The sequence below is a fragment of the Cetorhinus maximus genome, chromosome 22 (assembly GCF_964194155.1).
Source record: "Cetorhinus maximus chromosome 22, sCetMax3.hap1.1, whole genome shotgun sequence".
NCBI classification, from domain to species: domain Eukaryota; kingdom Metazoa; phylum Chordata; class Chondrichthyes; order Lamniformes; family Cetorhinidae; genus Cetorhinus; species Cetorhinus maximus.
The window spans coordinates 45,017,095-45,043,080 of record NC_135900.1 but is presented as its reverse complement, the minus strand read 5'-3'; the positions used below and the strand labels follow the sequence as shown (position 1 = coordinate 45,043,080).

At 43.7% G+C, this 25,986-nt stretch overlaps 1 protein-coding gene across 2 annotated transcripts in view; it reads right to left on the bottom strand.

Annotated features, from left to right (window-relative positions):
- The window catches only part of LOC144696659 (DENN domain-containing protein 2A), a 138,310-nt gene that overhangs the window by 32,477 nt on the left and 79,847 nt on the right, over window positions 1-25,986 (bottom strand). For both annotated transcript variants that reach the window (XM_078568216.1, XM_078568215.1), the window contains 8 exons: window positions 12,354-13,622; window positions 10,146-10,297; window positions 7,921-8,063; window positions 6,799-6,999; window positions 6,385-6,478; window positions 5,563-5,613; window positions 1,922-2,109; window positions 733-842 (listed from right to left, as the gene is read on the bottom strand). In XM_078568216.1, coding sequence (XP_078424342.1) covers window positions 733-842; window positions 1,922-2,109; window positions 5,563-5,613; window positions 6,385-6,478; window positions 6,799-6,999; window positions 7,921-8,063; window positions 10,146-10,297; window positions 12,354-13,622 — 2,208 coding nt within the window. The remainder of the gene's footprint in view (window positions 1-732; window positions 843-1,921; window positions 2,110-5,562; window positions 5,614-6,384; window positions 6,479-6,798; window positions 7,000-7,920; window positions 8,064-10,145; window positions 10,298-12,353; window positions 13,623-25,986) is intronic.

Sequence of the window (25,986 nt, the reverse complement as noted above, 5' to 3'; positions counted from 1 at the left end):
AGGCACAGTGGAGTTCTTCTGCTGTTCTCCAACATTCATTCTTTAAGCAACACCACAAACAAATTGTCTAGTCATTTATCTCATTGCCATTTTTGAGAATTTGCAGTGTGCAACTTGGTTGCACTGTTTGCCTACATTACAACAGTGACTACACTTCAATAGTACTTTATTGGCCATGAAGTGCTTTGGGATGTTCCGAGGACATGAAAGGTGCTATTCAGCGCAAGTACAAACACAAAGATCCAATTACTTCCATCCATATTGTAAAATTCTACAGTCCATCAGGTTTATAATACACAATCCCCTTCACAAGATACCCAGTGCATCTCACATACATTTAGCCCACATTATTTAATTCTCCATAATGCTATTTTGTACCAAGCATTGTTCAAGTGATCTATACAGGTCAACGAGGAACAAGCAGATGCAAATTTGTAATAAATAATCACTTTACAAAAGTTGGGGAAATTCATTAAACTCAAAGCAGATGAACATTCAAACTTTATCAGGCATCAGCCTCAACCACACCCCACCCCCAACCATCCACCTGTCCAGAAGTTGAGTAGAGGTATGGTTGAGCATAACCTGTTAAAATACATACAAAAACAAAAAATGCTGGAAAAACTCAGCAGGTCTGACTCAATCTGTGGAGAGAAAGAAAGGGTTAATGTTTCAAGTCTGTATGACTTTTCTTCAGGGTTACTGCTTGCCTTTACATGTTAAAATACATACCTGGCAAATTCAGAAACGGGAACCCAGTCTCTGGCATCAGGGAAACAGAACTGTGGGATGACTTTTAACTGATCTTCTGTTTCTCGCATGAACTTGAATGGTTTGTCCAACTGAACCACAGGGAAAAAGATCATATTACTCACCATGCTATGTTCAGACCCTTCACACTATACAACATGATGCACATACACTGTTTAATATCATAATTCAAATACATATGTACACTGCATTCATCAGGCTTCACATTCCATATCATGTGTCATATTTTACACTACATCTCTCACTATAAAATACACCCTCACTCCTAACTCTTCCTGACCCTGGGGAACATTATATTGGCTTTTGGAAAACACAAATCAATATCACATCTCCAGTACCATAAAATTACTAATCAGTCAGAAATTAGATCAATGAACACATACCAGAAAATCTAGCCATAAATGTTCATTTTTCCAACAGCATGAATTCAGAGGTAAGGAATTTTTGACACAGCATTTAAGTTTCTAGGGAGTACTTCTTGTTCAAAGTGCATCAGTGTCTGTGTTGAAGGTATGTAATAAGAAGTATTTTTAGTGTTTTACGAAATAGCTAGTCATGCCATTTTGGATTTCCTTGCCTCTAAAACCACTCCAGTGATGTCACAGACACAAATCAGTCTCACCTGTGCCTGTCATTTTAATGGAAACCACAACTGCTGATCAGCCTGGGAGCCAACTTAGAGATGCCCGGCTCTGGGATAAAATGGTGCTGGCAAAGCAAGCAGCATTCCCAATAGATAACCTGATTTTGTATTGTCAGGCACTTTCAGATCAGCTCCCAAACTGCAGTGAAGTTACAGGTCTCTAAAATAAACAGGACCATTCAGGAATGCCATCTCTTGAATACATTGGGAGTAAAGGAAGCCAGAAATGATGGATGTTTGCTGCAGAAGAAAATTAAGTAAATACTTTTACAGTTATATATTTTAAGAGACAATGGGAGTACTTGAAACAAATGAAACTTCCTCAAACTTTCCTTCCTTTTTCAATGGTGCATGTGCTGAGTCAGTGACTACCCTCCCCCACTTTCTATCATCACATCAGAAATTCCAGGAATTTTTTTTCAAAGCTGTAAACTGTTCAATATCCCAACCCATTGGAGCAGAGGGAGAAAGGATCTCTCCTTTCTCTAAAGTTCAGCATCTTCTTACCTTCAGGGGGAACTGTTGTGTAACCTCGGGAACGTACACACTGGTTCCCTTCTTCATATGGAGAGCAACCACCACAAAGAATTCAAATAATTGCCACTCCTGGAACTCGATGAGATCTCTCTCCAAAGTCCGATAGCGACCCCTTTGTTTCAGCATGGACTTGACCAACACAAGTCGTTGGCTGTGAGCTATGGGTGGGGGAGGAGATGGGAATTAATTTAATTGAGTCCAATAATGTATTAATTAATAATCAGTCTTAGTGATTGAAATGAAATATCAGTCAATGTTTAAAAGACTGCATCTTATTATCTTGTTTAAACCCAACTACAGCGTCGCAGGTGTAAACCCACTACTGAAAGCTGAGGGAGTTTGACTGCTCGGTTTACTAACCTTGGCCAGATTTTTATGTCACCGAGATTTAACGAACTCATGAGAATAGACATTCCTGTACCCACCACCTACCCTGGAACTGACGAGAAGCTGCATAACGAAGTTCGCTGATTCAAGTTCAGACTCAGGAGCATAAGAATTTCTTGTGCCAGATCATTAACGTCAGCCAGTGAAAGATCTGCATCCACTCCCCTCCAAAAATAGAGGTTTTTGAAATGTGAAAGCTAAAGTGTATGCTTAAAATTCCATGTACAGATCATAAGACAAATGATGAGGTGCTTGTAATTGCAAGTGCAAAACAAACTCTAAAAAGTGACATCCAGAAAAGGAAATGTCAGTATTTATGCAGTTTAATCAGAGCTGAAAAACTACACAGATCTCTTCTAGAGGTCAAAGTGGAGGTCAGTAGAAAAAAAAGTGGTCAACCTAGGCGTAGCTGAATCCAACTACTTCACAGGGCGGTTGCAGACAAGCTACACTGTACATGTCAGGATGTCACAAGATAGATGAACATGACATACCATGACAGCAAATCTCCTGGTAGGAGTAGCTACAAGCAGCAGTAGCAGAAGACTGATACCTAGTTTAAAATCTTTAGTTACCAAGATAGACTTAGAGAACTGTTTTTTTTTACTCTCGAAAACCAACGTTGATATATATAAGGTATTTAGAATACTTAAGGGAATAAATGGTGTGCAAGTACATTTGGATAGACTAGATAAGTTACCAAGAACTGGAGACATGGATAATGTCAGAGGGATTTACTAGAATCATATCAGGGATGAGGGACTTCAGTTATGTAGAGACTGGATAAGCTGGGTTGATGTCCTTAGAGTGGAGAAGGCTGAGAGCGGATTTCATACAGGTGTTAAAAATCATGAATGGTTCAGAGTGTAAATAAAAAAAAATTGTTTCCAGTGGCAGAAGGTTTAGAGGATACAGATTTAAAGTGAATGGCAAAAGAGCAAGAGGTGACATGAGAAAACATTGGGCAAAATGTTTAGCTCGGCGGGCGCGTGCCCGACTGAGCATAAAATGATGCGCGATGACATTGGGCAAGCGTCCCGATATCATTGTGCACTCATGCAATATTTCAGTGGGCGGGCGCGCGCCGGAGTCAGCATCGCGCCCACCATCAATTAAAAGGCCTATTAAAAAGGTAATTAAAAGAGATTTTTCACTGCCCATCCAACCTTACGGTTGGCAGGCAAGCAAAAAGGCCAAGCAGCCTTTGCACCTTTTAGGAAACCTCATCCACGGGCGGGATGAGGTTTCCAAAAGCAAATAAAAATAAAATAAAAATTTTTAAATTTAATTAGTAACATGTCCCTGCTCATGTGACAGGGTCAAATGAGGGGACATGTTTTACAGCATTTATAAAATCTTTATTTTTTAAAAAATCTGTTCATCTCCCTAAGGCAGCACTCAGCTAATGATTCTGAAGCACAAGGAGGCACTGGCGTTGGTGCAAAGAGTCCGTATCTACTACCGGCCTAGCTCCATGTCTTCCAGCAAATCTCATTTTTACTCAAGAAAGGAGGGAGACAGAAAGCAGGAAACTATAGGCCAGTTAGCCTAACATCTGTCATAGAGAAATTGCTAGAATTTATTATTAAGGAGGTTATAGCAGGATACTTAGAAAATCATAATGGGATCAGGCAGAGTCAACATGGTTTTGAGAGTGGGAAATTGTGTTTAACTAATTCAACAGAGTTCTTTGAGGAAGTAACAAGCAAGGTGGATAAAGGGGAACCTGTAGATGTGGTGTACCTGGATTTCCAAAAGGCATTTGATAAGGTGCCACATCAAAGGCTGCTACACAATATAGGGTAACATATTAGCATGGATAGAGGATTAGTTAGCTAACAGAAAGCAGAAAGTAGGGGATAAATGGGTCATTTTCAGGTTGGCAAGCTGTAACTAGTGGAGTGCCACAGGGATCAGTGTTGGGGCCTCAACTATTTACAATCTATATCAATGACTTGGACATGGGAACCAAATGTATGGTTGCTAAATTTGCTGATGGCACCAGGATAGGTAGGAAAGTAAGTTGTCAAGAGGCAGTAAAGAGTCCACAAAGGGATACAGATAGGTTGTGACTGGGAAAAAATTTGGCAAATGGAGTTTAATGTGGGAAAATGTGAATTTGTCTACTTTAGCAGGGAGAATAGAAAAGCCGTACACTATTTAAATAGAGAGAGATTGCAGAACTCGATGATACAGAGGGAGCTGAGTGTCCTGGTACATGAATCACAAAAAGTTATTCACAGAATCTTAATGGCACAAAAGGAGGCCATTCGGCCCATCGTGTCTGCACCACCTTTCCAAATGAGCATTATGACCTAGTGCCATTGCCCTGCCTTTTCTCTGTACCCCTGCACATGATATTGTGCAGGTACAGCAAGTGATTAGGAAGGCATATGGAATGTTGGCATTTATTGTAAGGGGAACGGAATATAACAGTAATGAAGTTTTACTGCAGCTGAAAAGGGCTGGAGTACATCTGGAGTACTTTGTACAGTTTTGGTCTCCCTATTTGTAAAAGGATATAATTGCATTAGAAGCAGTTTTAGAAAAGGTTCACTTGACTCATTCCTGGGATGAAGGACTTATGAAGAAAGGCTGAACAGGTTGGGCCTTTACCCATTGGAGTTTAGAAGAATGAGAGGTGATCTTGTTGAAACATAAGAGCTTGAGGGGACTTGATGGGGTGGATATCGGGGGGATGGTTTCTCTTGTGGAGGAGACTAGAACTAGGGGACAGTTCAAAAATAAGAGGTCTCCTTTTTAAGACAGGGGTGAGGAGAATTTTTTCTCTCAGAGGGTCATTAGACTGTGGAATTCTCTTCCCCAGAAAGCAGTGGAGGCTGGGTCATTGAATTTATTCAAGGCTGAGTTAGATTTTTGAGTCAAGGGTTATGGGGGCAGACAGGAAAGTGGAGCTGAGATCTTATCAAACAGCGGAGGAGGCTCGGAGGGTCGAATGGTCTATATCTGTTCCTAAGTCCTATGTTCTATAAATTGTAGGGACAACAAAACAAGGGCAGCGATCTAGTAAAATTTCCTCTTTTCCCCTTCTATCCTGATCTTGACACCCTGGGCAAAGATAAAGAAACTGTACCCCTATAGTCACCAATTTGTTATTCGACATTCTCTCCATTTCCCAGGCAAAAGGTTTTACAGGAAGACTGAAAATATATTTAATAGAATAAATTATGATTAACAGATAATTTGCACAGGAACTTGCTTACCTTTAAGTTTCTCTTCAGTCTCGCTGTCAGTTTCACTGTTTTCATCTGTAACTGAATCGACATAAGTCTTGTTAAGGAATGTTTTTTGCTACATTGCTAATTTGTAACTAAGGCAATATTAGCAAGATTGTTATAAATTTCAAGTCTAGATTAAATATTTTCTTAGTTTCAGCAGCACCAGCTTCTCCCCTCAGCGGAGGCTACCTCCCGAACAATCAGGAGTTTACCTTAATTGCTTAATATCTTGCTAACTCTTTGATAGCATTTGGGAGTCAAAAGAACAAAACCCTTTGTTATACGAACTGGATTCTGTAATCTTGAGTATTTCTCCCATCTTCCAAAAGGTGGCCTGATTAAAACATTTATGCGAGGTGAAGCCATGTATAATCAACAAGCAGGTTTAATTTGTAAACCATACAAGGGTGGTGATTTTTGCTTATTTTGTAATGTTCCATGTATTAAGAAAAATAACAAAATATGCTTCATTGGCCCCATTAGTGGGTTAAATATAACTTTTCTGAACAGTGGTTCCTCTAGACCTGACCGGCAAGAGAGTGTTCTTTGAAACCAAATTCGGCTGGGTTCCAATGTAGGAGGAATTCCAACACCTAATCCGTGAGTTGTCTCAATGTCTATCATTGACTCAAGGTAAAGTGTATTGCAGGTGTCACCACTTCACAAAATGGTTCCTCGTGCTCTAAAGCTACATCCACCAGCATTTGACTGACCTGTGGGTTTAATCACCTTATGAGTTAACAATAAACGCTGTTCAGTAACATTATGCTATACCATAGATTGGTACCAAATACACAAAAATAGTACCTCTTCCTGTGCTGGTTTCAGAAGACTGAGTGATCCTCTTCACTTTCTTTTTTCCCCTCCTGGCCTCATAGATTGCATTAATTTTCAATACCACCTGCATTAGACAACAGTGAGGAATCAATGATGATCTAAGGTTAAGGGATTAATATTGCTGCATATCAATTGCTGCTCTGTGTTCAAACAGATTACAGGACATTTCATTTGGGCTCAGTTCAACTTGTTGCACAGTGGCTGTGGGCATTTTTGGAAGGTATTCTATCACCCTTGATAAGGATGGCTACCCTGTCCCAATCTCTGCTGAGCTGCAAATGGTTTGTTTTATTTTTTTTCTCACTGACTGCAGCAAGGTCAGGTGATTATTAACCCTGGCCCTCAAATTAATTAAAAAAGCATCTCCTGTGAGCAGAAACATACCTTAGGAATCTTTTTTCTTCTCTTTAATAATTGTGAATCTCCTGCCAGGCTCAACGTGTCATCTGGACTGCTAGGGGTGGATGGCGGACTGGCTTTTGGTGGTGAGCTTATCCCATCTTTATTGATTTTTCTCAGGTCCAACAATTTGAAACTCCTCCTCTCTGAGGAATGCCGAAAGAGGGAGGGCGTCTTCACTGGAAGCTGTGAAGACAGAATAGATCTCCAGAGTAACCTTCACAAATACAGTAGCATGAACAGAGCTGACCAGATTACCACTGACCCATTATAGAGTAAAGAGTTAACATCAGAAGTATACATGATGCTGATGTAATAATGATGTCAGATCACATGACTGAGTAGTGCACGATCTTGGAGAGCAGAAGCTCTTACCCCGTGTGGAAGTCCAAATGTGTAAATACTTGCTGTAAATAAATAGTTCTGGTTAAAAGATGATGGACTCGAGCAGCATAATTTTGGGAGTCGAGACAATCCCCAAACCCTATCTAAACCCTACCCCACAAAAAAAAACCAGCATTACAGCAGAAATACATGATGCCTAGAATTAGTGGTTCCAGTATTGGACCATTCTGACCAAATCCTGCCAAAACAGAATTGAAGTAATGATGTTCAGGCAGTTCTAGAAGTTAGGCTGTATCTTAACACATTCAAACCTTTACCAGATATGCTCAACAAAATATGAGTGAAGTCCTAAACATTCACTTAGCTCTAATGTTAAAGCCTCCCAATAAAAGCAATCTAATTCAGCATGAACATTGAACTCTCAAAGGGTCTCTAGCTCTGGTTACACAGTACTGGATTTCTATGCAAAATGCCAAAATTCAAATAACAGTCTTGACTGTCAATGTATCTTGATTCGTTTTATTGGTCAATTTTCACATGATGTCCTTTGGTCTACTGAATGAAGTATTTAGTTACAACAGAACACTCTTCTTTGCCAGGGTACACAGGAAAAGCAGGCTAGACCCATCAGTCTGCAAAAGCCCAACACCTATCAAGTCAACTATGTAGTGGAATTGGGCAGTTTCTACAACAAACGAGCAATTCGCTTTGCCAGATTCCTGCCCATGTGGTAAAGATGAAAATCTACCCCATTCCCATTACCTTTGTAGGAGTCTCAGGCCTTATTTCTGATGGAGACCCTGGTTTTGGAGTGGACCCAGCTGATGAAGGACGAACTTGGACACACCGTTTCCCCTGCCTGTCGGCAGATTCTATATCTTCATAAGGGTTTTCCTTGGGGATGTCTGCGATATCAATAGAAATAATACCAGTAAATATATTAATCATTTACCCTTCTCATAACTCTTCCAGAAGTTTGATCCTTCTTTCCCTTCAAACTACTGTCCTCTGGGCTCTTACGTTTATACTTTCCAAAGTTCTGGCCATTGTTATTCACTTGCAAATTATGTCTAAGAAAAAGGTTTTGGTGCTATATCACTGCAGTTTTACATCGTCCAGCTCAGCTCAGCTCTTCATATTGCAAAGTAATTCCTATGTTGCAAATGACTAAAGGCATTAATTTCCACAGGAGCTTTCCTGATTCACCAGCGTAATTTCAGGAGAAGATCCATAGGAAACCTGGAGCAAAGTTGTAGATGTAATTTCTTCAGATTTCCTTATTACAATTGGTCAGGAGGACGCTGTGGAAATTCTGTATTCCCCAAGCTGCCTTTCGTTTTGCAATTTGACTATAAATTCTAAAATAAAACCAAATATTACATAAAAATCAGCACAGAATGAATGTTTCTAAAATGATACAAGGTGCTTGGCCCTATAACTACACATTCCTCTTATCGCTTAACTATCCACCTCAGTAATCTACATTACAGCCTGGTGTACTTGAACTATTGTTTTGCAAAATGTACCATTGCCTCCGGCTATTAAACGTTTTCTCTATTCCCTCCTTCCAAGTCCTGAAGAAGTCTCAGACAGTGGAGCAGAAGGAACAATCTACAACTTAAGGTGTCCTGTCACTCTTACACTTGCAAGCACGAACTGAAAAGCTGACACCCTACCACATTTATAGTGACTTATAGGACTGGTTGATGTTCTCAGCCCACAAGTATGCAGCAACAAGGACAGGGTGGTTCAGGAGGCAGCTCACTGAAGGTCAAGCTCATGTCCTAGCCCTACCTTAGAGGACAGAAGTGATAAATTTCATTGTTCAGCTTTGTGGCATATCTACGGCAAAAGATATAAAGTCATTAGCATTGGAAAAGAGTGCCCATCATGCGGTAAATAGAGCTGATTGGCTGAAATTACAGATGCAACCTACTGCAGCCAGAAATGGCCAGAGGTATAAACAATGAGGGCCGCAGTGGCTTTGACAGCTACAGGTAAGGATGAACGTGACCTTGTGCTGGGCTGCAATTGATATTGCAGCAGATGATGGAGCTCTATGACCACCTCCGCACACACTGCTCCTTGGTGAACTGCAGGGAAGAGCTCTGGGTCTGTATGCTCATGTGAGGTATGACCTCCTGTGAACTCCCCTCCTCCCTCTGAAGCTACAGCTCCCTAGGTTCTAGCCTGCTCCTCCTTCTCACCCAACTCTTCCAGCTGCAATGGCAGTTAAAAGTTCCAAACACATTGAAATCAATCAGAAATTTTCCAGAATCCTATGTCAAAAACCTTCTGCTGATCGCCAAACTCATTTCCACAAATAATTACTGTTCATTCCAGCACCAAAAATGCCCAAAAAACTCAAAAGCAGCACAGTAGCAGTCTAAGTGAACTAACTAGTAATTTATCTGACAGCAACTGACGATGCCTTTAAATATCACTAGAGATGACATCTTCTAGGCTGTCCACACTTTGACTGATTTAGAATTGATGGCTGTAATATCAGAGCTGTTGAAAACAGTTAAAACAAACAGGGGATCCTAATTAGCATTATTTAAATAGGAGGATGTGCTGGATGCCTAGAAAAGCCCTGATTCAAAATAACGTGGGCTCATTCTGTGTGTGAAGCTGTTTGTAACCCATTGCATCTTAAAAGCTTACCTGGAGGCAAAATAGGTGTTCAAATTGAAAGTAATCTCCAATTCTGCCTGTCTAAAATGAACATTCCTATTGTATTAATTATTTTATTTTAAATCATAAGCTTAACTTAACATTGCGGCTGCTGACGCCAGAGTGTTCTGATTCTGACTTGCCCTATCAATTGCTGATTATGATTTGATATCTTGATGACTTGACTGTCTTTTCTCTCATAGGTTTCTTGTCCATTTTTTCTATATATCAATTCAATATGTCTAGGCTCATATTAGAAATCAGGCTGACAGACTGCATATCAGAGAATTTGGTATCCAATTCCTGAGTCTTACCCAGGATATCCTCATATATGTTCTCTTCTGATAAAGTGTAGTTCAGTGCTAACTTCGACTGGGCATACCAATCCACTTGTCCATTTTTGCAGAAATTGGGAGTTTGCAGCCTCTGAAAGTCTTTTACATCTTCAAACTCAAAGGATTTCCGACTGTGTCAATGAAAACAGATGACAGCTTTAATTCACATTTTTGATTAATGCATCACTCCCTGAAACTACTAATTATATACACTTTTTTTGCATTTCACCATCTCTATTTGTCTTTAAAAAAGGTGAATTTTGTGCTCAATCAAAATGAGGGATGTAATGCTTTCCAACTTAGGCATTTAATGGTAGTAACAAACAATCTCGGATTAGATATAGCAAGGGGTGAATACTCATGAGTTGGACACAGGATGAAATTGATGAAGTAACAGAAAGGGTTGATGAGCATAGTGCAATTGGTGTTTTCCATAGGGACTTTCAAAAGGAATATGGCAAAATACCACATATAAATTTGTTACCAAAATTCAAGCCATGAACCTAAAGGTCTATTAGCAATAATGGAGCAAAATTGGCTAAGGAGCAGAAAGCAGACAGTAGCAGCAAATGGTCATTTTTCAGACTGGAGGGGAGTATACAGTGATGATCGCTGGGATTTGGCATTAGGACCACTACTCTTTTCGATATGTATAAACGATCTGTGTACATAGAAGGCTCAATTTCAATTTCAAAGTTTATAAATGACAAAAAAAACTCAGAATTGTAGTAAACAATGACAAGGATAGTTACAGATTTCAGGAGAACATGGACTGGTGAAATGGGCAGCCACACGGCAAATTAAATTTAGCACAGAGAATTCTATGATTTTATAAAAATGTGAAGTGATACATTTTGATAGGAAAAATGAGCAGAGGCAATACAAATAAATGGTACAATGTGAAGAAACAAACAGAGAGACCTGGAGATATATGTACAGAATCTCTGAAGGCAGGACATGTTGAGAAGGCTGTCTAAAAAGCATATGGAATCATGGGCTTTATAAACAGAAGCAGAGAGTAAAATAAGCGAAGAGGTTATGCTAAACCTTTATAAAACACTGGTTAGGCCTCAGCTCAAGTATTGTGCTCAATTCTGGGCATCAAACTTGAGAACAATGTCAAGGCCATAGGGAGAGAGCAAAATACATTTGTTAGAAGGGTACTAGGGATATAGGACTTCAGTTATTTGAAGAAGCTATAGTTGTTGTCCTTAAAGCACAGAAAGTTAAGGGGAGACGTGTTCTTAGAGTTGTTCAAAATTATTACGGGTTTGATAAAGTAAATAAGGAGAAACTGATTCCAGTAGCAATATGATCAGTAACCAGAGCACGCAATTTTAAGGTGGCTAAAGAACCAGAGGCAACATGAGGAAACTGTTTTTTTTGTACAGCAAGTTGTTATGATCTGGAACGCACTCACTGAAAGGGTGGTGGAAGCAGATTCAGTGGTAACTTTCCAAAGGAAATTGGATAAATACTTGAATGGAAAATAAAGCAGGATTACAGAGAAAGGAGGAGTGGGGCTAGTTAGATAGCTTTGCCAAAGAGCCAGCACAGTCACAATGGGATAAATAACCTCCTTCTGTGCTGTATCATTCTATGATTCTATGAAATTCCCTCAATGTTGTGCTGTTAAGTATTGTCAGTTCAGTTTATCATGGGTTAGATACAAAGTAATACTCCCTCTTCTCTGCTCAACAGGGCTTAGGCCCAACTCAAAAGTTCGACCCACTATACAAGTGCAACATATCCACTTACCAGACTTATTATCATGTAGGACTTTTAAACAAAAACACAACTCTTTTTAAACTTATTTTTCTGTGGGATGTGAGCATCGCTGACAAATCAGCATTGGTTGCTCATCCCTAATTGCTCTCGAGAAGGTGGTGGTGAGCTGCCTTCTTGGAACACTGAAAGAACCTGGCCTCTCACTGAACCTTTTCTCAAGAGCAGCACACCTGAAATCAGGAGTGCAATACATGGAGGAATTGAAGCAGGAACTTCAGCTTGCCACTATGCAGCACTATCTGCAGGGGCTCCAATGTTCTGCTCACATTATTTTAGTTTACCTCCCTGACTCTTTTTAGGTCCTCACATGTATATTACAGATTTCTAGATCATAGCTTTAGGTAGCTTCCACTATCCTACCAGGGCTAACCTTTCTGATGACAGAAGATGCCTGCTTACCGGTTATCCTTAGTGTTTGTCCTTGGTTTCCCATTTAGTGCCCCTGTACTGACTGTAGGGGGAGGTGACAATGGCAGAGGTGGGGGGATGGCTGGTAAGTCCGGCAATTGCCGGGCGCTCTTCCTTAATGTACACAGGCCTGCCATTTTTTCTGTCCCATATTCAAAAGTTCGCCTAGGTTTGGGCACGGGATTCACTGTAAGCTCCTGGTCCAGGATTCCAGGTTCTGAGTAGATATTCTCCACATTTCTAATTTTACAGCTTGCCCAGGAGACCTTCACCTTGTCTAGAGTCCCAAAGCTTGGTTCACTTGCTTCAGAGTCAGAATTGGACTGGATGTGCTTGCGCTTGAGCTCAGAGCTACAGCTGCCATCTTTTTTCTCCTTGGAGGTCGATGGCCCCTGGGCTGCCAGTGCCTCCTGAAGTCTCTGAGGGGTATAATAATCGCCAGGCAGCTTGAGTTGGCTTGATGCTGAATCTTCCTTCGCCTTTTCTTCCAACTTTTTGATATGATTCAACACAGTGGTTCTGTCTCTTTTCAAGGGCTGTGCTGTGGCAAATTTAGTACAGGCAACCTCTTTTGCTTTCCTGCCAACTTGCTGTGTCAAATCAGACTTTATCATCTCATTCTGCTTGCCCCCAGACAATCTGTTTTCAGTCTCCAAGGTCCTGGCCTTCCCATCATCTACTTTGTATTCATTCTCTTTCCCAGCATCTTTGCTGTCTAAATTCCAAACTTTTGAGTGTTTACATTCAGTGTTTTTAATGACATTTCCTTCAACCCAGTTCACCAGGTCTGACTTGTTATCAAGTTCTTTTGCTTCTTTATTTTCCAATTTTTCTTTATCTGCTGAGGACACTGGTTCCTTCTTACCCTCCCATTCTGAAATCTTTTGCTTGATGCTTGGATTCCTAATTATGATGCTTGTTTTATTAGAGGAAAATCTTTGGCCGGAAGCATTCTTTAATGGTTTCTGCATGGAAAGTTCATTTTCTGTTACACTGTTGATGTCCAGGCTTGGGTTGCTGATGCCGAGTTTTTGATTCAACATTTTCTGCTCGCTACTAGCTGGTCTTGACTTTGAAAGGCAGCTATTAATTGGCTTTAAGGGACACTTTACCTCTGTGCTGTCAACTCCCTGTGTACCAATCAGGACCTTTGTTGAACTCTTTTTAGTGGAATTCTGGTGCTGATTATCAATGCTTTCAGATTCAAACCTCGGTGGCTCTTCAACGATCAAAACAAACTTCTTACTATCTGTTCTGACCCTAGAAGATAAAAAGATCTGTATTATAATCCAGAATAGTATAGAGTGGTTGCTGTGTCTTATAGAAGCACATGTGGCAGTCCTTAGCTGGCCTTTTGACCAAAAAGATCTCCAAACTTTCTAACTCCTAAACTCTTAACTTTCACTTGTTAACCCCTACTTTAGACCACTGCAGAAGCCATCACCTCAAGTATTGGTTTAGCTTTCTACGCTAAACCAGATCCTCTGTTTTATACTGGTGTGAGCTGCTGATTAGAGAAAACAGTGTCTAGAATTGTTAAATGTTGTCCATAGGACTGACGGTTGATAATCTGATAAGGTATTTCAAATATATTAATTACCTAGACCTTGATAAACAGGGCACAACTTCAAAATTTGCAGAAGATAGGAAACTCAAAAGTATTGTGAACTGTAAGGAGGATAGTGTAGAACTTCAATAGGACAGAGAGAAGTTGGTGGAACGGGCAGACATGTGGCTGGTAAAATCTAATGCAGAGAAGTGTGAAGTGATTCATTTTGGTAGGAAGAATGCGGAGAGGCAATATAAAAGGTACAACTCTAAAGCAGAAGCTGTACATGTGCATGAATCACTGCAGCTGGCAGGACAGAGTGAGAGAGTGTGGTTAATAAAGCACACAGCACCCCAGGTTTCATTAATAGGGGCACAGGTATAAAAGCAAGGAAGATGTGTATAAAACACTGGTTCAGCCTCAACTGGAGTATTGCATCAAGTTCTGGGCACCACACTTTTAGGAAAGATGTGGAGGCATTGGAGAGAGCAAAAAGGACACATGAATGAGGAACATCTGTTACGTAGGTAAATTAAGGAAGTTGGGTCTCGGAGACGAGAAGGTTGAGAGAAGATTTGATAGAGGTATTCAAAATCATGAGGGGTCTGTACAAAGTAGATTGGGAAAAACTGTTCCCATTGGTGGAAGGATCAAGAACAAGAGGACACAAATTTAAGGTAATTGACAGAAGAAGCAACGGCGACATGGAGAAAAATTTTTTCATGCAATGAGTGGTTAGGATCTGGAATGCACTGCCTGAGAGTGTGGTGGAGACAGGTTCAAATCGAGATATTCAGGAGGGAATTGGATTATTATCTGAAAAGGAAGAATGTGCAGGGCTACGGGGAGAAGGTGAGGGAGTGGCATGAAGTAATTGCTCCTATGAAGAGCCAGCGTAAAAACAACAAGCCGAATGTACTATAGCAATTGTGTGATATATTGTTATTGTCCAAGATGGGTCTATCACCTTCAGTGCATTTTCAATTGATGATCCCAGCATAAACCACCTCCTCCATGTCTCCTCCCATGTCCAGTCCAAATAACCACCCCTTGGCCTCCATGGGTGTGGTGAGTTTTTAAACTAGTTATTGGCTGGACACAAATCCAATATGGAAGCATTTTTTTTTCAACACTACTCCCTGAATAATCTTGAAGGATCTACCTTACACCCGATGATTCCCGGATATAAAATTCTTACATAAAACATTACAAAGTATTTACAGCACAGGAACAGGCCATTCAGCCCATGCCTGTATTTATGCTTCACATGAGTCACCAACTATTCGAAGCATTTCAGTCCAAAATCATCAAGTTTAGTGGTCGACTATTTTCTGCCCATTTTTAAAAGCAATAAAATATATTGAGCTAGAATTAGGTGATAATTGACCTAATTTCAATTATATTTCTTCAGAATTGCTAAAGTGGAGCCACAGATTGAAGTTCAGGTGACAGCCCCCCTCACCCCCCCACCACCACCACCACCACCTCCCCCATTCTCAATATTCCAGAATGTTTCACTATGTCCCTCTGGAAACAAACATGGACAACATTTTGGACAGTAGAATCTTCTTTTGTATCATTCCATTATGATGCAGTAATGCAGAAATAGTGCAAGGCTCACTGACTCTTTCTTGGCCTAATCAATCCAAGTGAACCTTGGCCTAATTACCCCTAGTGAACCTACGTCAAAATGCAATGCATTTGTCTTGCCATGTGTGTACTGGATGTGAGATACGAAAAATGGAGCAAAAAAAAACCTCCCGCTCATGGATGGTGTAGCAATACTGAAGAACTGCACACAGCTGGCAAGCCTCAACAGAAAACATAAGCACTGTGGGAAAGTGCAGTTAGGGTGCTCTTTTTATATTCTCTTTGCAGGATACTGATGACCTTCTCAGCATCTAAACAAAGAAAAGTCAGCCCAGAACACAGAGGCACACAGCAGTACAAATCAATCAGTTCCTGCACGAGACACTGGAAAACTCTGAAGCATCATTCAGCTTGGTAACCTCTGGAATTAGAGCTGAGAATTACACAAAAATCCCCTGGGTTTTATGCTGTTCAAAAAGGGGTGGGGGGGGGGGCATCAGGTGGAACAAAAGGAAAGGTGAAGGATAGGTTAGAGGGTGAGGTGATTAAATACCAAAGAGGTCATTGAAGAAAAGGCAAATAGAGTGGTAAAGAAACAAAGCATTGGTCCAGAGTAGGTGTTAATAGCAGAATAAAGGTCAGCTCTGACTGAAAGCAAAAACATGAAAACAAGATACAAACTGGCACTTGGGGTAAAAAAAAATTCAAAATGGAGGTCAGAGTTCATGGTCTGAAGTTGTTGAATTCAATGTTGAGTCCAGAAGGCTACGAAATGCCCAATCTGAATATGAGGTGCTGTTCCTTCAGCTTGTGTTGGGCTTCACTGAAACACTGAGCAGGCAGCGGACAGGAATATGAGTGTGAGAGCAAGATGGAGAATTGAAATGGCAAACATCCAGAAGGTCGGGGTCATGCTTCCGGACTAAGTGGAGGTGTTCCACAAAGCGATCACCCAGTCTGTGTTTGGTCTCCCCAATGTAGAGGAGTCTGCATTTTGAACAGTAAATACAGTAGACTAAATTGAAAGAAGTACAAGTAAATTGTTGCTTCATCTGAAAAGAGTGCTTGGGGCCTTGGATGGTGAGAAAAGCTGAGGTAAAGGGAAGGGGATGAGGTGTTGGGATGACAGAAGAGTGGACCAGGGTGCCACAGAGGAACGGTCCCTTCTGAATGCTGATGTGGGAGGTGGGGGGAAGATGTGTTTGGTGCTGGCAACATGCTGGGGTTGGTGGAAATGGCAGAGGGTGATCCTTTCAGTATGGAGGCTGGTGGGGTGGAAAGTGAGAACAAGGGGAAGCCTAGAGTGGTTCTGGGAGACAAGGGAAGGGATGAGGGCAGAAGTGTGGGAAATAGGTAGAGGGCCCTGTCAACCAGAGTGCAGGGTGGGGGTCGTGGGGGATCCTTAGTTCAGGAAAAAAGGAAGATATGTAGGAAGTGCCATGGTGGAAGATAACATTATCAGAACAGATGCAGTGAATACAGAGAAATTGGGAGAATGGTTCTGGTTGTTGGAAGAAAGCAGTGTAAAAGGAAGTGTAGTCGAGGTAGCTGTGGGAGTCAGTGGGCTTGTAATGGATATTAGTAGACAGTCTATCCCCAGAAATGGAGACAGAGAGGTCAAGGAAGTGAAGCAAAATGTCGGAGATAGACCATGTGAAGGTGAGAGAAGGGTGAAAATTGGAAGCAAAATTGACAAATGTTTCCATTTCCAGACGAGAGCAGGAAGCAACACCGATACAGTCATCAATGTACCGGAAAAATCCGTCGTGGGAGGGGACCTGAGTAGGACTGGAACGAGGAATGGTCCATATATCCCACAAAAATACAGGCATAACTAGGGCCCATGTGGAACTCATAGCCACATCCTTTATTTGGAGGAAGTCACACAAGTTAAATTTATTCAATGAGAGAACAAATTCAGTCAGGAGGAGGGCGGCGGTGGTGCATGGGGATTGCTCGGGTCTCCTTTCAAGGAAGAAGTGGAGAGTCCTCAGATTGTCATGGTAGGGGGTCTGGCTGTGGCCTGCCTACTGCACAACTGAGCAACATAGTGCAAATATGGGATGATTCTGTCCAAAGTGTGGTAGCAGGTGAGACATTTACCCCTCGGTTGAAATGGTGGCTTCTCACGCCATATCGTCCCAATCCTGCCTCATTAATTTTGCATTCCTGGGAAACACCCCATTTCAATGGTGGGCGGGCACTCATTCGCCCACCAGGCCGCTTTCTTACGCCGGGCACCATATTTAAAGTGGAGCCACGGGCACACCTCTCAGTGCTCTCAGCCCAGGACTGCTGCACTGAAGACATGGCCCCGAAAGGAAAGAAGACAGCAGCAGCAGCACCCCCGCGGGTTTAATGACGCGTCCCTTGAATGCCTTTTTGACACAGTGGAGGCTCGCCGTGATGTCCTCTATCCCCGTTCTGGCTGCAGGATGGGCAGCAACATCACCAATTGGGCATGGGAGGTGGTGGCAGCTGTAGTCAGTGCCAATGCTCTGCGAAAGAGGAAATCCACCCAGTGTAGAAAAAGGGTAAGTCACTTTTCTCATCATTCTCAACTCTCGCACTCAAACCCATCACACATCAACAGGGCCCTCACTCACATGTTCAAGGGACATCACCATTCACTCTTTCATACACATCTTCATTGTCCTCATCCTGTCTGCGGGACCACTCAACACCCACACATGCCAGGCATACTTATCATCTGGCCTGGCAGGCATCCTGCTTACACTCTCTCTATCTCTATTCATGCAGGACAAGCTGGCACACAACAAGAGGGAGAGGTCGCAGGCTGGTGGAGGAATGCCTGAAATCAAGGTCCTCATGGACTATGAAAACAATGCCATCCAGCTGGCTGGCAAGGATCTGGACCTGTCCTGTGCTGAGGGCGAGGTCAGCGCTAGTCTATCAAGTGAGGGTTCAGCAGTGCAACATCCATTAGACAACTCTGCTGTGAGTGATGTGTCCTGTTTCACAGGCCACTGCCATGCACTAATTATCTCCCCTTGCTCCCACAGGCACATCTTGGAAACAGCTGATGGAATCCATGACCCAGGGCCTCCAATCAAGCCCCTGAAGAGGAACCTGGAGGCATCCTCCCTGAAGTCCCATCACAACACACACCCACACCCTCCACCAGCGCACCTTGGTGGGACCTAGCTTTAGAGTAGCCTCAGGATCACAACCTGGTGAGCACATCGCACTGTCTAATCCACAGCAGGCAGCAACAGGGACTTCCCAGCACTCCAAGGACTGCTGGAGGCCAGAAATCTACTGAGTCTGAGTCAGATAGTGAGCCTCTGGACTTGGTCATATCTCCTTTGCTGGAGCTGCAAAGGCAAGCTCGGGAACATCAGGAAGTGATGTCCGCTATACTCTTCCAGATTACAAGGCACAGTGGGGGAGTCCGTCCACCTTCAGGTTGAGGCAATAGCGCCGGCATGCCAATGCACTGAGGTCAACACTGGTAGGAAGGCGGCTGCCATGGAGACCTTGGTCCAGGACTTTTCTCCTGCACTGCTGCACGGGCTGAACTCCATTACTAACTCCACAGTTGGCCTCCAGCAGTGTGCACATGAGAGGGGTGCGGGGCAGCTCAATCTTACTCCAGCTACCCGTTCTCCTCAAAGAGTCAGCCAGGGGCCCTCGGGCACCCATATGGAGGAGGATCAGCAGATGCACACCCTGGGGCCACCCATCCAGAATTGTCTGGCCCATCCGAATCCCCTTTGTGACTCCAGCAGTTCCAGCTCCACAGGCCGAGGAGGGTACCACTGCTACACAGCAGGACCCCGAAAGCAGGCCTTGGTTTCGGCCTTCCAGAGGACGCCTGCCAAGGTTATCACAGACAGGGCATAGCGGTTAGCAGGCTGCCTCCACCTCCGCTGTGGATGTCTGGGGGGGCACCAAGATGTAGCGGCAGGGTTAGGAAAGTTAAGGTGTCGTTGCACAGCCTGGGCATGGGTGTTAATCACTTGAACGTAATGTTCACTATTGTAAATAAACTCCCAAGAATGTCTCCTTGCCTATGGCTCCTTGTTCTGATGAGCAGTGTTTGTGCCATTCAGATGTCAAACTTTGATTCCTGCACAAGATAAATGCAGGTGTCTCAGTCCAGGGCCTCTTCCCTGTGCTTTGCGCAGCCTTCAGACCAAAGTAATGGTCCGGCCTCACACTCCCTGGGCACATTACTGATGCCTGCACCTTGATGGTGCTTGCCATTGCAGCCAGAATGTCATGGGCAGGCGTCACAGAGTTCCGTCATTCTCTCTGTGTGCTCTCAGCACCTTTAAGGTGGGGCTGGCCCCCACCTTGTCAGCATCTATGACCAATGAGGCTGTGCTCCTAAAGGGGTCAGATGCTGAAGGCTGACAAAGGATCAGGTGCATTTAAAGTTTCATGGCTGTGTCTCCATGATATGACCCTGGTCAGAGAGCGCAAGCGAACTGCCCTCAACCAGACAGGAGTCAAACATTCACAGAGGTTATGTGAAGGTCTATGGAGTGTCCCCACTGCATGTCGTCATCATCCTCCTGCAATCGAGCAACTATTCGGGCCTCCGCTGCATCTCCATGACAACAGCATTATCACAGAGATTATGTATGCTGCCATAAGCCAGACTGGAGTCAAACGTTCACAGATGCAATGTGAGGATCCGTGGCATCTTCTCACTGCATGTTGTCATCATCCTTCACAAATCTAGCAGCTATGATGGCCTCCCAAGCGCACCTGCCTCGTCTGGCCAGTGTGAGGGCCTCATCACCCTCATCCTCGTTGATGTCCCCCTCATTGGAGGAGACCTCCAGTTGCTCCATCTCCGCCTCAGCCAGCTCCTCTCCCTGTTGCAGCGCAAGGTTGTAAAGGGCGCAACAGACAATGACGATGTGTGACACCCTCTGGATTATATTGGAGGGCTCCACCAGATCGATCCAGGCACCAGGACCTCATTTTCAGCATCCTGATGGTTTGCTCCACTAAGCTGCGAGTTGCAGCATGAGCCTCATTATACCTTCACTCTGCTGCAGCCTGAGGCTGCCGCACGGGTGTCATTAGCCACATCCTCTGCGGGTAGCCGAGGAGCCAACCCTGCAGCCTCCGTGAACCCTGAAGACGTCAGGGATCATGACCGACATTCCCTGGAAACCGTGTGCAGACCATGTTTGTGGTGGTCACACGCCAGCTGCACATTCAGCGAATGGAAGCCTTTGCACTTGACATAGTTGACCGCTTGGTGACGGAGTTCTGAGTGCCATGTACGGGCAGTCGATGGCACCCTGCACCTGCAGGAAACCTGAGATCTGGGCAATCCAATCGGTCTTGCATCCTGGCTTTCCTGGTCCCGGGAAAAATGCATAAAGTTCTGTGCCTTCACAAAGTTGGCATCCATGACCTCATGGATGCATTTGCGGGTAGAGGCTTGCGATATCTCACAGAGGTTACCTGTGGAATCCTGAAAGGATCCACTGGCATAAAATGTGAGTGTTGCAGTCACTTTCACAGCCACTGGCAGTGGATGCCCTCCATGTCCCTGTGGCGCCAAATCCTGCAGTAGCTGGCAGATGTGACCGACCAGTTCCCGAGACATGCGCAGTCTATGGCGACACCAGTTCTTGGTCAACTACAGGACTAAAAGGCGGTGTCTACAGACCATGGGACTAGATAGGTGCAAACCAGCAACAGCTCACTGAGGCGCTTGAGCAGCGTGTGTGGGAGCCCCAGCTGCCCTTCTTCCTGAGGGTGCTGCTCCTCCCTCTGCGCAGCCAGGCGCCTCAGTTGCTCTCTTCTCCATCATCTTCACTTTCTGCAAGCCACGAGGCATATAGCTAGTTCACCAAGCTCCATGATCCTGATGTACTCCTGCAGGATGAAAGAGAGAGACGCTTGGGTTAGCTTGGGTGTTCTAAGAGCCTCACCTGGTTAAGTCTGAAGGCCCCTTAATGCATCCCGGAGAGTGCTGGCCATCACTTGGATGGCCAGAGTTTAGCCCCATTGCATGGCTGCCCAAAACCCCACCCTCCTCCGCCCCAGTCCACCTGACTGATTGGCAGCAGCTTTGCCCATTGGACTGCATGCTGTGCTCTCAGCTCAGGCACAGCCATTCTCCCAACCTGCGTTGCAAGGCTGCACTGTTAGCTTGAACCATGGGGGAGACTGGCCCAAACTGGGCTGCTAACATTGCAAGGGGCTGTGAGCACCTCCAGCAATGACTGCTCCACAACCAGCTTTAGGAAGGAGATTATACAATGTGCCCAGTCGTCCAACTGTTCTGTAATCCACTAAAACTCTCATTACTTTTCAGTCTGTGCCCCAGGGGTGAAAAGCTCAGGAGCATTTGGTGGCACTTTCACGCTTATGTGTTGTTTGAGTGGGCAGGTAAGCTAGAGGCCCGACTCCACGCATGTTAATGTGGCTGCGTCTGAACACTCTCAGCTGCGGAGGTACGGTCACTTTATACAAGGTTTCCCTGATGCGTGGCTGCTTCCCTCCCCCCAACCCCGCATGTGCTTGTGCACCACCATCAGCCGCAGGGCAGCGCTTGCCCTACCCACACAACCGCCGTGCAGCCCTTGACTCCCACACCAACTCGCCTCAACCTTGAAGTCCAGCAGGCGACCCTCACGAGCGCTGCACAACATTGCTGTGCACCCACCTCCGAGTTCCCCTCGAATAGCAGCCCACCAAGTGCACGTCTCGTATATGCTGTTGTGAAACACATCGGCGTGCTCTGACAATCCAATGTGAGGGGTTGATTCCATTGGGCTGGGTTTATAATGATATGCAGATGTGTTACAATGAGGTTCCAGAAGTTTGACCTTCTCGCCATATCGTCTGTTCACGCTGCCAAACACGCCTGACACGAGCGGGCATGGAAAATTCTGCCCATCGTGTATGAATTTCAATGCTGACGCGATGCCAGGCTTGTAGGCCGTATGCCCCAATGATTGGCTGATCGATTCAAACAACATGTTCCTCCGGGTGTTTGTAATAAACAGAGTATGAACCATATTCAACCAGCCCACGCTTGCAAAAGCCAAAATAAAACATCTACTGTTAGATGTGATTCTGCAATTAGGCAGCACTGACTCAAAAATCTTGAGTGTGCCAATAGCTACAATAACAACCAATTTAAGATAATCAGTCGAGCTTGTAACATGGCTCATTTACACTTGCTAGAGACATACATTCATACACAGGGACCCGCTCTTTTGTTTGCAAAGGAATATGTTCAAGCTTTGCACCTTTTTTGAATTACCTGGAAGCATAGGGAACATATAGTTCCCCATTGCTTTCTCTATGGCAATGCCTTGGCCATTCAGAGTCATCTTGCCAACCAATCAGCACCCCTTTTCTCCTCTGGTATAAATTGTTGTGGTTATTTTCAAATTTGGCATTCTTGCATTTGTCCTGATGAGTGGAAGACAAAAAGCTTCAGCAACATGTTTCTCTTTTCAACAATATTCAAATTCTGTCATTCCAAGTGATTGTGCTGAACACAGTAATTATCAGCAAATTTCACCATTTCCAACTTAAATGATAGAGGGAAAGCCATTGATGAAGCAGCTCATGAGGTTTGGGCCTATGGCAGTACCCTGAGGAACTCCTGCAGCATTGTCCTGAGGCTGAGATGATTTAACTCCACGACCAGAACCATCCTTCTTTGTGCTAGGTATGATTCCAACTAGTGTAGTGTTTTCCCCCTGATTCCCATTGACTTCAATTTTGCCAATGATCCTTGATGCCATACTCAGTCAAAAGCTCCCTAGATGTCAAAGGCAGTCACTTTCACCTCAAGGGCAGTTAATTTCCCTCTTTTGTCCAGGTTTGAATGAAGGCTTTAATGAGGTGTGGAGCCGAGTGGCCCTGGCAGAGCACAAAATAAGCATCGGTCAGCAGGTTATTGGTAAGTTCCACTTGATGGCATTATTGACGACAACCTTCCATCACTTTGTTGCTGATTGAGTGTAGACTGGCAGGGCAGTAATTGACCATGTTGAATTTGTCCTGCTTTATGAGGACAGGACATAAATGAGCAATTTTCCATATTGTTGAGTGGATGGCAGTACTGTAGCTGTACTGAACTGGCTTGATTAGAGGCATGGCTAATTCTGGAACACAAGCCTTCAGTACAACAGCTGGGATGTTGTCAGGACCTATAGCCTTTGTTGCATCTATTACGCTCAGCCATTTCTTGATATCATATGAAGTCAATCAAACTGGGCTGAAGACTGGCATCTATGATGATGGGGACCTCATGAGGAGGCTTGGATAAATCATCCACTCAGTACTTCTCGCTGAAGGAGGTTGCAAATGTTTCAGCTTTGTCTCTTGCACTGAGTTCCTCCATCATTGAGGATGGGGATGTTCATGGAGCCTTCTCATTTTATTTGCTGGTTGTCTGCCACTATTCATGATGGGATATAGTAGACTGCAGAGTTTTGATCTGACCTGTTGGTTGTGGGATCGTTTCGCTTCTGCTGTTAAGCATGCTGTCCTGTGTTGTAGCTTCACCAGGTTGGCAGCTCATTGTTGGGTACCCCTGCTGGTGCTCCTGGCATGCTGTTCTACTGGTGGCAATCAGCAGGAGGTTTCCTTGCCCATGTATGACCGAATGCCGTGAGGCTTCATGGGGTCTGGGGTCAATATTGAGGAATCCTAGAGCCACTCTCTCCTGACAAAAGCACTTTGTCACCACCTCTGCTGGATTTTTCCTGCTGGTGGGACAGGACATACCCAGGGGTCTCCCTCCTCCTGTCCACAGTCTGGAATTGGATCTCCAGAAAGGGCATCGGAGAACCTTGGCGCCCGATCTGCAACTCTTACAACCATTTTTTTTCTTTTTCCCTCTCGTCTGCAGCCATCCAATAATGATGTTTAGACTGGTTTCAGAGAATCTCCCCACTCCCCTCAACAGAGATTCAGCCAATAAGCTGCATGGGTAACATGGCTGCCTGCACGCTCATGTCTGCTCTTTATTCACCTGTCATAGTCCTGAATTTCAGTCAGCCATGACCGGATTGTCAGAATTCTTCGCTGCACCTTTTTTTTTCCCCCAAAAGAAAATGTCACAAAGTGCTTCATTGGGTTCTTTTCATTTCCCCGATGCCTAGAAAGATCTTTGGTTACAATGCTGGATCTAGTTTGTTGAGTCCATCAGTTCTCTCCTCATCACATTCCTGTATGTGTATGTCACACCCATTCCACTACAAATTTGCCCAGATTTTGGCTCAGCAAATACAAAGAAATGAAGAAAGAGACTCTGCAACCAGAACCTGCCAAAGAGTTTGAACTGTATCATCCTAACTATTTCCTCCATAGAAAAGGCCTCTCTAGAGGGAATACGCCAACTAGAGCTCGGCCATATAAAAATCAATAAAAGGCTCAGCAGGCCTACGATTTTAATGATTTGTAAATTTTTGGGCAGTATATTCTGCTGCAGTGCTCTCTCAAATAAGGCACCGTATTCACTTTCTCCTGTTACTTCAAAAAAGTTTGATTGTCGTCCAAGTCGAGCAAAGGCTGAATCAGATTGCTACGCCTGGAGAAATGCGTTGAAACACATTGTAGGGAACAAAGCTAGCCCTTGGGGATGGGTTGGAAAGTTGGGATGAATATCACAGATTACTGTTACACGTCTGTAACACTGCATTCAAAAATGGCAGACTGGGCAAAGAACTGAAATATGGGATGACTTTAGTTTTTTTTAAAAAAAAAGCAAAACAACAGAAATATACTGAATGGGACTGAACGAAAATACAGCTGTTTCCCAGATCCCTGTTGCAGATTTCCTGAACTGTGAGTCCGAAACCACAGCCATATTCTGTGGTTAGGTCCTGAGAGGTCACCAATTGATCTGAGGAGATCTCTACTTAAGCCAAACATTTTGAATAAACAGTACCTCGCTGAATATCTCACAGCTGCCAATAACCTCAGCAAGAAAGCTTGGACAGCCCCAGATAGCATTGCTAATTTAAATGCTCTTGTAATGCACTGCCAAATTTACTACCACCAATGCCACGTTCCCTGACATCAGTTTAGCCATGCAAGTGATTGAGAAGGATGGGAAAACGATGATAAATTGCAAAAAGGGACAGTAGGTAATTAAAAAAAAAATTGCACACAGCCAGATGTGTTCCTGAGACCTGCTTCAACTGATGTATATAGATAATGACTGCTCTGGTAATCCCAGTGTTTGTGTGGGGATCATGTTTCCATGACGATTTCTGCAGACTGTACACAAACAAAACAGAAATTCGAATTTTCAATTATTGAACTTCCGCTGATCTTGAAAAAATATAAATCCTATCCAAATGCAGAAATGCCCGTCTCTCTAAGCAAACTGCATTGTTCAAGAATTTAAGTGGTTCAGTGATAAACATCCACATGGAGGAACAGGATTGAAAGATAACTCCCATTACAATGAAGATTAGTGAACAGAATGTGAGGTAGCTTTTAGGAAAGGCGGCTGTAGAACATATGTAG